Source organism: Miniopterus schreibersii (genome assembly GCF_964146895.1).
Source record: "Miniopterus schreibersii genome assembly, chromosome: 16".
Lineage (NCBI taxonomy): Eukaryota > Metazoa > Chordata > Mammalia > Chiroptera > Miniopteridae > Miniopterus > Miniopterus schreibersii.
In genome coordinates this window covers 32714135-32727260 of record NC_138116.1, presented here as the reverse complement: position 1 = coordinate 32727260, position 13126 = coordinate 32714135, and the positions used below count along the sequence as shown (strand labels likewise).

The window sequence follows — 13126 nt, the reverse complement described above, 5'->3', positions numbered from 1 at the left end:
TATATATTTATAATAGGAATGGTCAATTTTTATTGAGTGCCCACCACAGGCCAACTCTTTGTGTTAAGCACTTTATTACTTAATTTTATCCTTGCATCTAATTTTTCACAGGAAAAAAGCAAGTCTTCAAGAGCTCAGGTAACTTGCCTGAGGTGTCACAGCGAGTGGCAGAGCTCAGCAAGACTTCCAGCCTCTGATGGCACAACCTTAACCATTGCCCTATACGGCCCACTGGGAACACCATCCCTTTCGGGTGCTATTCAGTGTGTGAATGGCCACTTCACTGAAGTTGCTTTTTATTTCTAGCAGCTTTTCACTGGATTATCTTAGATTTCCCAGATAGATTATCCTATCAGCAAATACTAGTAATTTTTCTTTCTTCTTTCCAATATTTTTACTTTCTCCCTTTTGTCCAATTGATAATAGCCATTTGTTATAATGCATACACTGTTTTAAATATTTTAAAATATATTCAATATCATAATGTAGTAATTTTTAAGCAGTTCAAGAGTATTGTGAGATGATAGGGTTTGAAATACAACAGGACATTATTCCTGTATATTGAGTATGTCAGATTAAATTTAGCTGGATTGACTAAGTTGCAAAAAGATTTACCATGTTATGGGTTTGTGCCTGTTTTTATCTTGTTGCTAATCTAAAAATATTATAAAATTTAGTCTAAGTTAGGTTAATGCTAAGAATATAGCTGATTTTGCTTCTGTGAATGTCCTTGTTCAATTGAGGGCACTTAGTAAACAAACATTTGTTAGTGCTAATGTTGCAAACAGTTGGGGAAATGGATGGAGGCAACCAGAGTAGAGTCTCTGACTTCCTGCTGCTGGGGATCTCAGAGAGCCCTGAAGACCAGCGCGTCCTGTTTTGGATGTTCCTGTCCATGTACCTGGTCACGGTGGTGGGAAATATGCTCATAATTCTGGCCATTGGCTCTGATTCCCGTCTGCACACTCCAATGTACTTCTTTCTGGCCAACCTCTCCTTCACTGATCTCTTCTTTGTCACCAACACAATCCCCAAGATGCTGGTGAACCTTCAATCCCAGAACAAAGCCATCTCCTATGCAGGATGCCTGACACAGCTCTACTTCCTGGTCTCCTTGGTGGCCCTGGACAACCTCATCCTGGCCACGATGGCATATGACCGCTACGTGGCCATCTGTCGCCCCCTGCAGTATACCACGGCCATGAGCCCTGGGCTCTGTATGATGCTTCTCACCTTGTGTTGGGTGCTCTCTGTCCTCTATGGCCTCATCCACACCCTCCTCATGACCAGGGTGACCTTCTGTGGGTCCCGGAAGATCCACCACATCTTCTGTGAGATGTATGTCTTGCTGAGGCTCGCGTGTTCCAACACTCAGATCAATCACACAGTGCTGATTGCCACAGGCTGCTTTATATTCCTCACCCCCTTAGGGTTCATGATCTTGTCCTATGTCTGGATTGTCAGAGCCATCCTCCTAATACCCTCAGCCACTGGGAAGTACAAAGCCTTCTCCACCTGTGCCTCCCATTTGGCTGTGGTCTCCCTCTTCTATGGGACACTTTGTATGGTCTATCTGAAGCCCCTGCACACTTACTCCTTGAAGGACTCAGTGGCCACAGTGATGTACGCTGTGGTCACCCCCATGATGAACCCTTTCATCTACAGCCTGAGGAACAAGGACATGCATGGGGCTCTGGGAAGACTCTTCCTAGGGAAAGCCTTCCAGAGGTTCACATGAGGGTAATTTGGGGCACAGAAGTGAAGACTTGGAATTTGCTCTACCATGTGAAGAGCATTATCCTGTGGGGAATACAGGAGTAAATAGGACATAGCTCCTGCTCAGACGAGCTCATAGATCAGTGATGAAGAAAAGACATTTGTAACCCAGTAACCCCAGATCTCACCAACCTTGGCAATAACTAAGGTCATGCTAACACTAACACTAAATATTTGCAGGATCAAATCCTTGACTTGCCTGACCACAGGACCACAGTGCCCCCTTCCAACCTTTCAAAATATAGCCAGTTATGGCCTGGGAGGGATCTCATGTTCTCTAGCACACACTCACTATGCCCTTGAGCTCTAGCCTCCGCTAAGGAGCCATTTGGAGAAGACACCTTGCACTAACCCCACTGCAAGTGTTCTGAGTGAGGCTGCCCAGGCTCCTGGCTCTCTGCTGGGCACAACTCCCACTGCTTCCATCTCACCCACAGTCTCTCTGGACACAGCCCTCCAAGTCTGGCAAACCTCATAGAAAAGTTCTCTCCTTTGCTCTGGGTTGATTTTTGTCTCCTGGACCTTAAACAACAGTGCCTGTGCCTTTCTCCTGCTTTCCGGTTCCCTGTGGGAAGACCTTATCCCTGGCAGCCCATCCTGTCTTCTATTACTGAGGCTGCTCACTCCATTGCCCCCGCAACCGCTCCACTCCTCACGCAAACAAAACTCTCAGGGTATCGACACACATTCCTGAAGAGGAGCGAGGAGGCAGCAGACAGGGACGAGGTGAATGGGGGACCCGGTCTCTACTCAGGGGCAGCCTGCCCTGGGCAGTGCAAGGGCCAGAGAGGGAAGGGGAGCTGATGGGGAGGTGAGTCATCGGGTGGGGACAGTGTGAAGGGAGAGCAATCCTTTACAGGGGAGTCGGGGAGCCAGCCCTGACCTCGACTTCCACAGACACGGCTGAAATGACCTTGGGGTCCCTTCATTCCGTGGATGATGGGGACTGACCGTCAGGGCCTGGAATTGGGTTCCGAACATGACCAGCAGCTCACAATGCCCGGGGGTGAAGGCCACGCTAACACCACGTCTGAAGGGTCATGGTCTGGACACAAGGTCGGAGAGCCTAGGCTGCCTTGTCGGTGATGGGGACTCGGGGAGGCTTCCTTAAGGTGCCAGCAGCTGCACAGAGATGAAGGAAGGCGAAGGGTCACCCAGGAAAGGGGGCAGGGAAAATAAGATGCTCCCGGGGAGGAGGCCTGGGGCGGAGAGGAGCGTTGCTTTGGGGCAGGCAGCTCTCCGCATCCCTAGGGCGTCTGAGGAAGTCCCCCCACCATTTCTAAGCATCGTTTTCTCCTCTGTAAATTGAGAAAAAGCCCTTGACTCAGGGGGTAGCTGTGTGGGCATTAAGAGAGGGAAGAGCCAAAGCCCTCGGCAGGGGCCCGGCGCATCCAGCGCAGTTGGCGCTCGGCCGGGGGAGCTGGGCACAGGCAGTGAGGAAACAGCCCGGCGCGTGCGGGGACTGTCCCAGCTGAGTGTGACTGGTGAGCAAGCCCGGAAGCTGCAGGGGACACAGTGGGGCCACCAAGGCCTCGTTGGAGAGCTTGGAATATATTCTGTAGGCGATGAGAGACCACTGAGTGTTTACTATTGTTCACTTTTATTGTTTTCATTAAACCAACAATATACATTATTGTCGGAATATTAAAGTAAAAATAATCCAAAATCTGTACTTAAATTTTACACTTTGATCTCTGCTGAGTATGTATTTTTCAGAATGAATTCAAACTGTTTTCAAACTTGTTTTTTTACATCATAATATCTATGTTAGTAAATATTCACTATATTACTACCTAATGCCTATGCAGTATTTCAGTGTGCAAGTCAATAAATATATCAGAATTCACTTAACTCCCTTCCCATTACTCAATATTCAGTTGCGGTCAGTTTTCCCCATCTTTGCAACACGGCCATGACTGTCTTCCCCTTGTTCCCTTGCCTGATTGTTTCCTTAGGAGAAATTGGTCAAGTGGACTTGCTGGGCCAAAAGTTTTCCTTGTTCAGAGCGTTGACACATTTTCCGAAAAGGTCCCCTAAAATCCACCCCTGCACCTCCACCAGGAGGGGACCCAGCTGTTGCTTTGTTTGCGTTTCTTTGCCTGTGAGGTTTCAGAAAGGAGAGGAAGCTTCAGGAACCCTTACGGGCACCAGGCAAAAGCGACATTGTGTTTCTTTAGCGGCACTGTGCCAGTTAACATTCTACCAAAAACAGGGGGGCTTCTTTCTCTCTTTCAGACAATCACAGAAACAGCCACCTGGAAGTGAATTCTGAGTCCCCACCTGCCCTCAGAAAGCTGAGCAGCCCTCTGAGCTGCCCCAGCCATCCACAGGCCGACCGCTCTGTCTCCTTCAGACTCCGGCTGCTAGAATTTAATTCAGAACATCCAGAAGGTTTTTCCTGTCACTAGTGTAAAGAATCTCATTACACTAACTGAAGGCACGTGTCCTCATAGAAAAACATCATCACTGTGGCCAGGCCAGGGAGCTGTGCCGATCCCCCCTCGGGAGCCCTGCCCCACGCTCCCCGCACCCCCCGGATGCCAGGCGGAGACTGGCAGCGGCTGGAAAGGGGGACAGAAGTCAGCGCAGTCAGGCCCTTGTCAGAGAGGAGGCCGACTCCTGCTCCCACTCGGACACATGGGGGGCTCGGGGGCCGTTCCTCTCACCCTTAGAATCGGGAGAGATGAGCAGCCTGAAAAACAATCACCCTTCAGATCCATCAGATCATTGAGGTCACACGAATATAAAATGACTCTTTGCTGTGGCAAACCTCTGAGATTTTAGGGGCTTTGTTAGCACAATACAGCCGAGCCGAGCCTGCCTGATAGAGGTGGAAAAAATGTTTTATGCTCAAAGTGAGACACAAAATCAAAAACATGATAAGAAAAGACAGATTTGACCATATAGAAAGGTAACACAACTATTTGGCAAAACACACAAGGAATTGAGACAAATGGCAAGCAAGAGAAAATATTTGCAAGTCACGTGAAAAAAAGCTGCTATCAATAAGGATTAAGATTTCCTAACGAACAAACAATCCAATGGAAAAGAGGGCAAAGGCTCTCAAACTGCAATTCCAAACGAAGGAATTGGCCAACAAATATGTGAAAAGAGACCCAACTGCAGTTTTAACTAGAATTAAAAATTCATGTAAAATTATTGCCATTTGTCCACCTTCCAATTGTAAAAATTAAAAACATTTATTTATAACAATCCTTGATGGGTAATGAGGCATTATCACAACCTGGTGGTTGTACAAATTAGTGCAAAAGTTTTGGACAGTAAGAGGCCAGTATATGTGTGTGTGCATGTGCATCTCAAACTTTACATTTGTATTTTTTAAAATCTCAGTTACTCACAGGAACTAATCCTAAGTAAATAATTACAGAAATTTGGAAAGATCTTTCTGTAAAGATACTCATCACAGCGCTGTTTGTGCCTGCAAAACAGTGGGAAAGAACCCACATCACCTCAATAGAAGGTGGATTAGGGGAACACGGTTTACGTGCACAGTGCTGTACCTGCAAGCATTCAACAGAAAAAGGGAGACTTCAGTGCTGGTCATGACAAAGATTATATTGCATAACGTGCAGGAAAAATAAAAAGCAGATCACAGCACAGGAATGGTCCTCAGGATGTGAAATATGCGTGTCACATATGAGTAAAATCTCTGGAGCAGATGCAGCATTTCCAAATAATTTTTAACAAAAGATATTTACATTTGTGGACACAAAGAAATCCCAAAAGAAAAACACCTCCCACTTGTTAGGGAATCTCTCTGGTCTTGGAGGGGAAGCAGAGCGTAGAAAACAATTTCCAAGGAAAACACCCTTAAAAGTTTGGGGTAAACATTCAGAAGGAAGCATGCCAAGGTCTGGGGGCCCTAGATTCCCCTTTGGGGTAATAGAGGAGAGGAGTTGGGACAGTGCTAAATGCTCAGAGGCTGCATGGAGTGGTGACAATTGTGGTGGCAATGCTCTCGAAGTATTTCCTGGGTTCAGCCTTAGGAAGCAGTTCACCCAGACTATTATAACCTAACGGAGTTAAGTGTGAAGAACCGTGGAGAGGTGACCTGGTCCCGGGTCCTTAGGGGACAGGTGAAACCAGGCCAACCACAGAAGGGAAGTGTCTAAGGTCACAGAGCAGTGGTGACCGCCCACATGCCTGGTTTTCCTTAACAAGAATTTTACCCTTTGAGAGAAGCTCATTCTCTTTAATCCCAAAGTGTCTGGAGAACCAAGAGTATCGGACAGAGACATACGTCACCTCTGCCCCTGAGGCTGTATTGGCAGGCCCTGCCCGCGGAGCAGGAGCTGACGGCTCTGCCGCCCGGGGGCTGTGGACTCCAGCCCTCAGCACCACATCTTCCCTCCCGCTGCCCACCCGTCTGTCCTACCCTGACCTCTGACACTGCCTGCTGCCCAGAGGAAGGCAGGAGGGGTTCCCGGAGGACTTTGCCTCACTCTGCCTTTGGCAACGGTGCGGCCTAACAGGAACAGCAGTGGTGCCATTTATTATGTGCCCGCCGCTGACGGGGGGCATTCCATAGCGGGCATCTTGTCATCTCCATCCCTGTTCATGCCGCATTTTCTGCACACCCGTCCTCGGCCTCAACGTTCCCTAGTCATTCTGTTTAATTCTCCCCTTGCTCCCATCCTTTCTCAGCCCCTATTCTCACGTCCTTCCCCTGCTTTCTGTTCTTTCCTACCCCGCTGCTCACCGCCCCGCCCCGTCCCTCCCGCACCCTCACCCCTTCAGTCCTGCGCTCCCAGTCCCATCCTCCTGGCCGCTCTCATGTCTTCTTTCCCACCCTCATTTCAGCTCTTTCTTCCAGTTCCCTGGCTCTAAGGAGAGATCAGGGAGAAGCCAGGATCCAGGGGTAGCCAGGGGACAGTTTCGGGAGTGATCCAGCGGAGAGGCCGCAGAGCAGAGCTGCCAGGACAGGGTGAGCAGCCCCCGGAGGCTGGAGGGGAAGAGGCCAGGGGCGGCGGGCGGAGCTGAAGCCTGGACGACCCTCAAGGGGAGGGAATTCTCTGGGTGGAGCTGCACAGATGTACTAACAAAGCAAATTCACAGAGAAACACCACTGCCAGGGACTGCATTACAGATATTTTCTGAACGAGGAGGTTTGGGAGAGAAAAGCAAGGCTTTGGAGGAGGGTATATTGGACATTCTAGGGTGAAAATTCTAAGGACCTGGTTGGAATATAAGTGCTACTGCTCCAAAGGCTGATCATGTAGGAGAGAAAGTTGACTCAATGAGACAGAAAGAAAGACAGGGCAGAGGATGCAGATGAAACTGCCCATTTTGACCTGAAGATATATCATGTATGTGCTAATGCAGCTTCTGTTTAATGGGCTATTTCCCTCTCCTGTCCCCTAAGCATCCTATGGGATTTTGTGTTTGTAAAGAGAAGGAACTGATTTTCTTGGAGGTGAAAGCTGAACAGTAGAATAATCCTTGGCACTGGTTTAAAACAGCTTCCTGTACTCTAACCTACAATGAATCTCACATTTCCCATGAGAAGAAAACTTCAAAGTGATATTCTTGCTTATTAAGGCTGTCATTAAGCAAATAATCCTTCCTTGCTGCCCAGAACTACCTGGCTTGCAAAGCTTCAACTCGACCTGGAACGCGAGCATAGCCAAAAACAAGGGAACAACTTCCCAAGGGGACTAGCTGGGCACATCATAACCTCATAGCCCCTTTCCTACTGCTCTCCCTCTATAGCAGATATCACCAGGTGATCTATCATATGTCATGCTTATTTATTTCATTTACTTTCTCCCTTCATTAGAACGAGAGTTGCATGAGTGCAGAGACATTTGTCTATTTTGTTCACCAGGAGAGTGCCCTAGGAGAGTGTTTGGATCATAGTAGCAATTCAATATATATTTATTGTATTAATAAATGAGTAAATCATGTAGGGTTTCTTTGCAAGACAAACACACCACACAAAATTTTCCAACATCAGGACCTATAAGTGAATGGTTCATAATCATTTCTCCAGGTTCCTGCTTTCTTGGAAATTTTTCCACAAACCAAAAAAAAAGGGAGGAAAAGCGAGATCTTACCACCCCTCAGGTCAGTAACCGCCTCCCCACAAGGACCCGCCACAGAGCACCCTGCACATCAGGGTTTCTAAGGCTGTAGATAAGTGGGTTCAGCATGGGGTTGATAACTGTGTTGAAAACTCCAACCCCTTTGTCTTTGTCTGAAGCCGCCTCTGAACCCAGACGCATGTAGTTGAAGATACCAGTTCCATAGAAGAGGCAAACCACAGTGAGATGGGAGCCACATGTGGAGAAGGCTTTCTTCCTGCCCTCCACTGAACGGATTTGTAGCACAGCAGCCACCACGTAGACGTAGGAGGTGATGATGAGAACCATGGGTGCCCCTGCCATCAGGAAACCCACAGCGAAGAGCAGCAGCTCATTGAGCTGGGTGCTGGAGCAAGAGAGCTGGAGGAGCTGCGGGACGTCACAGTAGAAGTGATTGACCTCATTGGGACCACAGAAGTTGAGTGTAGTTAGGGCAATAACGTGGGTCAGTGCATTGGTGAGGGCGCAGGCCCAAGATGCAGCCACCAATATCCTCTGGACTGTGTGGCTCATGCGGATGCTGTAGGTGAGGGGCCGGCAGATGGCCAGGAATCGGTCATAGGCCATGGCTGTCAACAGGAAGCAGTCTGTCCCAGCCAGAAGGTAGAAGAGGAAGAGTTGGGAGACACAGGCATCGTAGGAAATTGTACGCTTGTGGGACAGGAGCCGCCCCAACATTGCAGGAACAGTGACACTGACACATCCAACATCCAGTACTGATAAGTTCCCCAGGAAGAAGTACATGGGGGTGTGGAGTTTGGGCTCCACCAAGATGGCAGTCAGGATGCTGAGGTTGCCCCCAACTGTGACCAGGTAGGCAAAGAGGAAAAGCACAAAGACCACGGGCTGCAACTGCTCTGTTTCAACCAGGCCCAGTAGAATGAACTCGGTCACAGCAGTCCCATTGGTCCCAGCTTCTGGATCCATGAGTCCTGTAAGGAAATGCCCCAGGTGTGGAAGCATCGGTCTGCTTAATGTATTTATTCAACACAAATGTTTTGAACCACCTATATTCAAAACTCCCCAATAAGTTCCCAGCTTTCCAGGTGATGATTTCCCCATTCCCACCACCTCACTCACTGACCTCCCACCACCTCAAAGCCTCTGCCCTCCTCTCAGCTGAGATGCCCCAAGCCACCATCACCTCGTCCCTCCCACACTCTCCTTATTGAAAGGGTCAGAATACTTGGGAAAATAAATTAAGATAAAAGCAGTCTTCTTCTTTGAATTGAGTAAGATTCAGATGGAATTTCCCCGTTTTACTCTGAGGAATTAGCTCAAACCAATGAGCAGATTTCAAAATAAAAAATTAATGACATCTCCAGAAAAACTAGATGGCATTTTAAAACATAACTGGGGTTTCAAGGCCTTTAGAAATATTGAAGCTCAAGCAAAGATGTGGCAAGAATCAGGGAGACCATCCCCATGACTGTGGACATCAGACACTCTGGCCAAGTTCATTTCTCCAAAGTGAGGCACATACTCTGAAATATAAATTCAAAATCCCTCCTGTTCTTATTGTTAATTAGGCCCTTACACTAGACTTTGAATAACAGCTTCATTTAAAGTGATTTTTTCTCTTTATAGTATCTGCTACCTGGAATAAAAATTGCAACATGACCTACAGGGTGGTTGCCTCTACGGACAGTGAGTTTTCTGCATTGTGAAGCCTCTAGCCTTCCACTTGCCCTTGACCTGGGCCTGATAGATTGACCGGTAGCTCTGACGGGAGGTCCTCAAATGAAGCGAGCACATCGTAGAGCCAGACTGAGCTAAGTTTCTCAGCTCTTATAATAAACTCCTGGTCAGAAACTGTTCATGTGTCTTTAATGCCCATGGGATAAGCAGAGCTTCACGTCCCCTTGCACAGAATACACTGGAATCAGAGGATGGAGTCTGGTGACTGTAGCAACAGGGGAAGGGTGATGAGGGCCTGAGCTCACAGGGATAAGAAGGTGGACGCGTGGTGACATCTAGAACAGCCTTAAAGGTCTGAGAGAACCTGATTGGTGAAGGGGGATCATTCTCAGGTGTGATCATTATTGATAAAACTAGTAACAGAAATGCTTTGCCAATTGACAAATCAGTGCATGGATAGCAGCTCTTTACATATACTTACATTAAAGACAAATTAACCACTTTCTGTTTTTCCCTTTGGGTTCATTTTAACACAAGCATTACATTTGGACCCTGCCACTTTTTACCTCTTTGCTCTTGCTGTGTTCTCTACCTGCAACGGCTTCCTTCCAACTCCACATGGCCAAGGGTATCAAGATTTGACTCAAATACTGGCTGCTGAGTGAATTCTTTGCAAAAACGTCCCCATCCCAAAGGAAGACTCTCTCTCCTCCACTAAACCTTATTTCAGGGAGCTTATTACTGTTTACCTTCCAGCCAAGTCACTTCTCTAAAAAGCACGTCTCCCCTGCTTCCCTGTAAGCCGGATTCAGTTTCCCAGTCGCAGTACTTACCATAATACTTCACGCGTAGTAGGTACTCAATATTTCTTAAGTAAATGATGGTTCAAGTGTTAGAGGATGTCAGAGGAGAGCTCTAGTATGAGCTGGAGTTGTCATGGAGGACCTTGTGGACATACTGACTTTGGGCGAGACTTTTATGAATCAGTAGGATGTAGGGGAGGGGGAGAGGCAAGTGCAGGGTGCAAGGCTGCTGCAGGGACGACTGCTTTCCTTGCCTGTGATGGGACAAGCAGGTAATGTAGCGATCCACACCCCAACATATTTCCTTTCATGTAAAGCACCCAAAGGAATAAGGCCCTTAGGAGGGGGATACCTTCCAGACAAGCAAGTTATAGCCAGGGAGAGGGGAGCAACCAAACAGCTGCTGCCAACCCTCAGATGGCCAGAGGTACAGCTTGTTTGAAACCAGGGGATTCTGTGATGACCTCCGATCATCCAGAGACATCTAGAGCGTCTGACAGGGTCACTATGATGCCCATCATGAGGAGCCCTCCCCTATGACCACTCTAGGGGCTTTGTAATTAGCCCCAGGTTCTCCTCATTGAGCTAAGACAGTTTCCTACTTTACTCTGGACCACCACCCACTTCCTCCCTGCTCCCAGTGATGCAAAGACTCAACAAGGCCTGTGACTGGAAAGAAAGTTCTAGGCGGCCTGATGAAGTCGGTCCTGGGCAGTGAACTAGACTTGGTGAATCCCTTCATATGCTCTCCTAAGAGTAACAGAGAGCAGGTGGCTTCATCCAGGAAAGGGGGCCATGGGCAAAGGGCCAGACAGGAACCAGGACCTCTGCGGTATCATCCGAGATCTTTCTCTAAAAGGCTTCCCTTTCTAGGGGCATCAGAGGCACCATGTGTCACGTTGGGTTCCAGCCGATGGCAACAGAAGAGCAGAGGAAGGAAGCCTGAGAGCACTCACCCTGGTGTGGGCATAGAGGCCGGTGAGTTCCTTCAGGGACCAAGGTGAGGAGCTGTGCAGGCTCAGTTACCTCCTCGGAAGGTAGGGCGCTGTAGAAAAGAAAATGAGGAAAACCAGCTGATTCCTTCTCTATCCGAGGGCTATATTCACTGGGTGATATCCCCTGGGGGGTCCAGAAATTAGCCCTCCCAGGAAAGAGGGCAGGTGGGGAGAGATACAAGCTGTTTTGAAAACAACTCAAGCCCTTCATAAGTATAGCAACAATGCCTTACACCTTCTGGCATTTAGACTTTCTTTTAAAAGGCCTCACCTCTGCCCTGGCTTTAGGGCAGGTCCTTAGGGCAGGTGATTTAAGCTCCACTTCATGGTGGGTTGCTGAGCCCAAGAAGACTTGTCCATCTCCTCCAAGTCACCCAGGAAGCTAGAGGTGTAATTGAGACTAGATGCGGGTTTCCTAAGGGAGGGGTTTTCTTTCTCAGAGGCCAGTCCCAAGTAAGGTGTTTGAGCAGAGACAAGCTAACTCCCAGACTTGCTTTAGACCTGGGGATGGGGAGGAGGCCCCAGAAGAGAGGCAAGAGGGATAAACTTTCTCCAAACCAGTTTTCTAGTGAGATTTCAGGACTGTGGTGCTTTCCCCTCAGGGCCTTGTTAGTGGGGGCTACTGGGACTGTTTCTTGGGGTTCCTGTAATAGTTTTGGGCATGGTGGTAAAGAGCTATACTGAGCTAGAAGGGCCCCTGGGAAACTGCCTACCAATGTGATTGTCTAGGCCAGACTCTCCTGAATTTGACAGGCAAAAGTATCCCTGCCCCTTGCTAGAGGAAGTCAACTTCCTTTTGCCTGAAGGCCATGCAGATGCCTTACAAGGTGGTTCTTGTCCACTTCAACAACTTCTCCCACTTCTCCTCAGTGCCCCCAGAATAATTAGGGTTAGGTCTCAGTATATTCTGAGAAAGAATAGCCTGCCTATAAACCAAGAGGAAATAATTTACTCACTGAAAAGAATTCTCATACCTGGCTGGGTAGGCTGAATAATGGCCCCAAAGATATCCAGGCCCTAATACTTGAATTCAGCTTCATATGGTAAAAAAGACTTTGTGGATTCTTAGGGGGTCTTCAGCTGAGGAGCTCATCTGAGATTAGCCAAGAGAGTCCTAAAAGTAATTGCAAGAGTCCTTATAAGAGAAAGGTAGAGATATTTTATTACAGAGAAAAAAAGGCAATATGATGATGGAAGCAGAGGTCGGAGTGATGTGGCCACAAGCCCAAGAATGCCAGGTGCCACTAGAAGCAGGAGGAGTCAAAGAATGGATTATGCCCTGGAGCGTCCAGGTAGAACTTTCCCTCCTGACACCTTGAAGTTAGCTTTGCAGGACTCATTTTGAATTGACCGCCAGAACTATGAGAGAATACATTTCAGTTGTTTTAAGTCACCAAGTTTATGGTAATTTGTTACAGAAGCAATAAGAAACTAATACACTGGCTAATATATCCTTTCAGAAACTGGGAGCAGTATGGGAGTGGATCATGGGGAATGAAGGAATAGGTAGAATGTAAGGCTGAATGGGGAGGGCTCATAGACATGGGAACACTTTTCAGAATTCAGGATTTAACATCCTCGCAGAGATGCCTGGAGCTGGTCCCAATAAACTGCTGAGATGGCTCTTTGAAGTTGGATATTAGTTATAGGGCCTCCGCAAGAACCACAGTCAGACCAAGTTTGGCAGGCCTACCTGTGGACCATGTCTTTGTCCAAGTCACTGGGTGGGCAGAAGTGTTCCTAGCCTGTGCTTCAAAGGGTAGGAGCTGGGTTAGGGGGTCACTCCAAGATCTTCAGTTCAACTGGGATCAGT

General features: G+C 48.0%; 2 protein-coding genes across 2 annotated transcripts in view; one reads left to right on the top strand and one right to left on the bottom strand.

The window, feature by feature from the left end:
* Nucleotides 1-775: 775 nt before the first annotated feature.
* LOC308568830 (uncharacterized protein) overlaps nucleotides 776-13126 on the top strand; it is a gene marked incomplete at both ends in the record, with an annotated part of 29773 nt that continues 17422 nt past the window's right edge. The window contains one exon of the mRNA XM_081162034.1: nucleotides 776-1728. Within this exon, the coding sequence (XP_081018160.1) occupies nucleotides 776-1728 (953 nt within the window). The remainder of the gene's footprint in view (nucleotides 1729-13126) is intronic.
* LOC308568958 (olfactory receptor 3A2) lies at nucleotides 7857-8804 on the bottom strand (the record flags this gene model as incomplete). Its single annotated transcript, XM_081162266.1, has 1 exon — nucleotides 7857-8804. One exon carries the CDS (start codon nucleotides 8802-8804, stop codon nucleotides 7857-7859), a length of 948 nt encoding a protein of 315 aa, XP_081018392.1.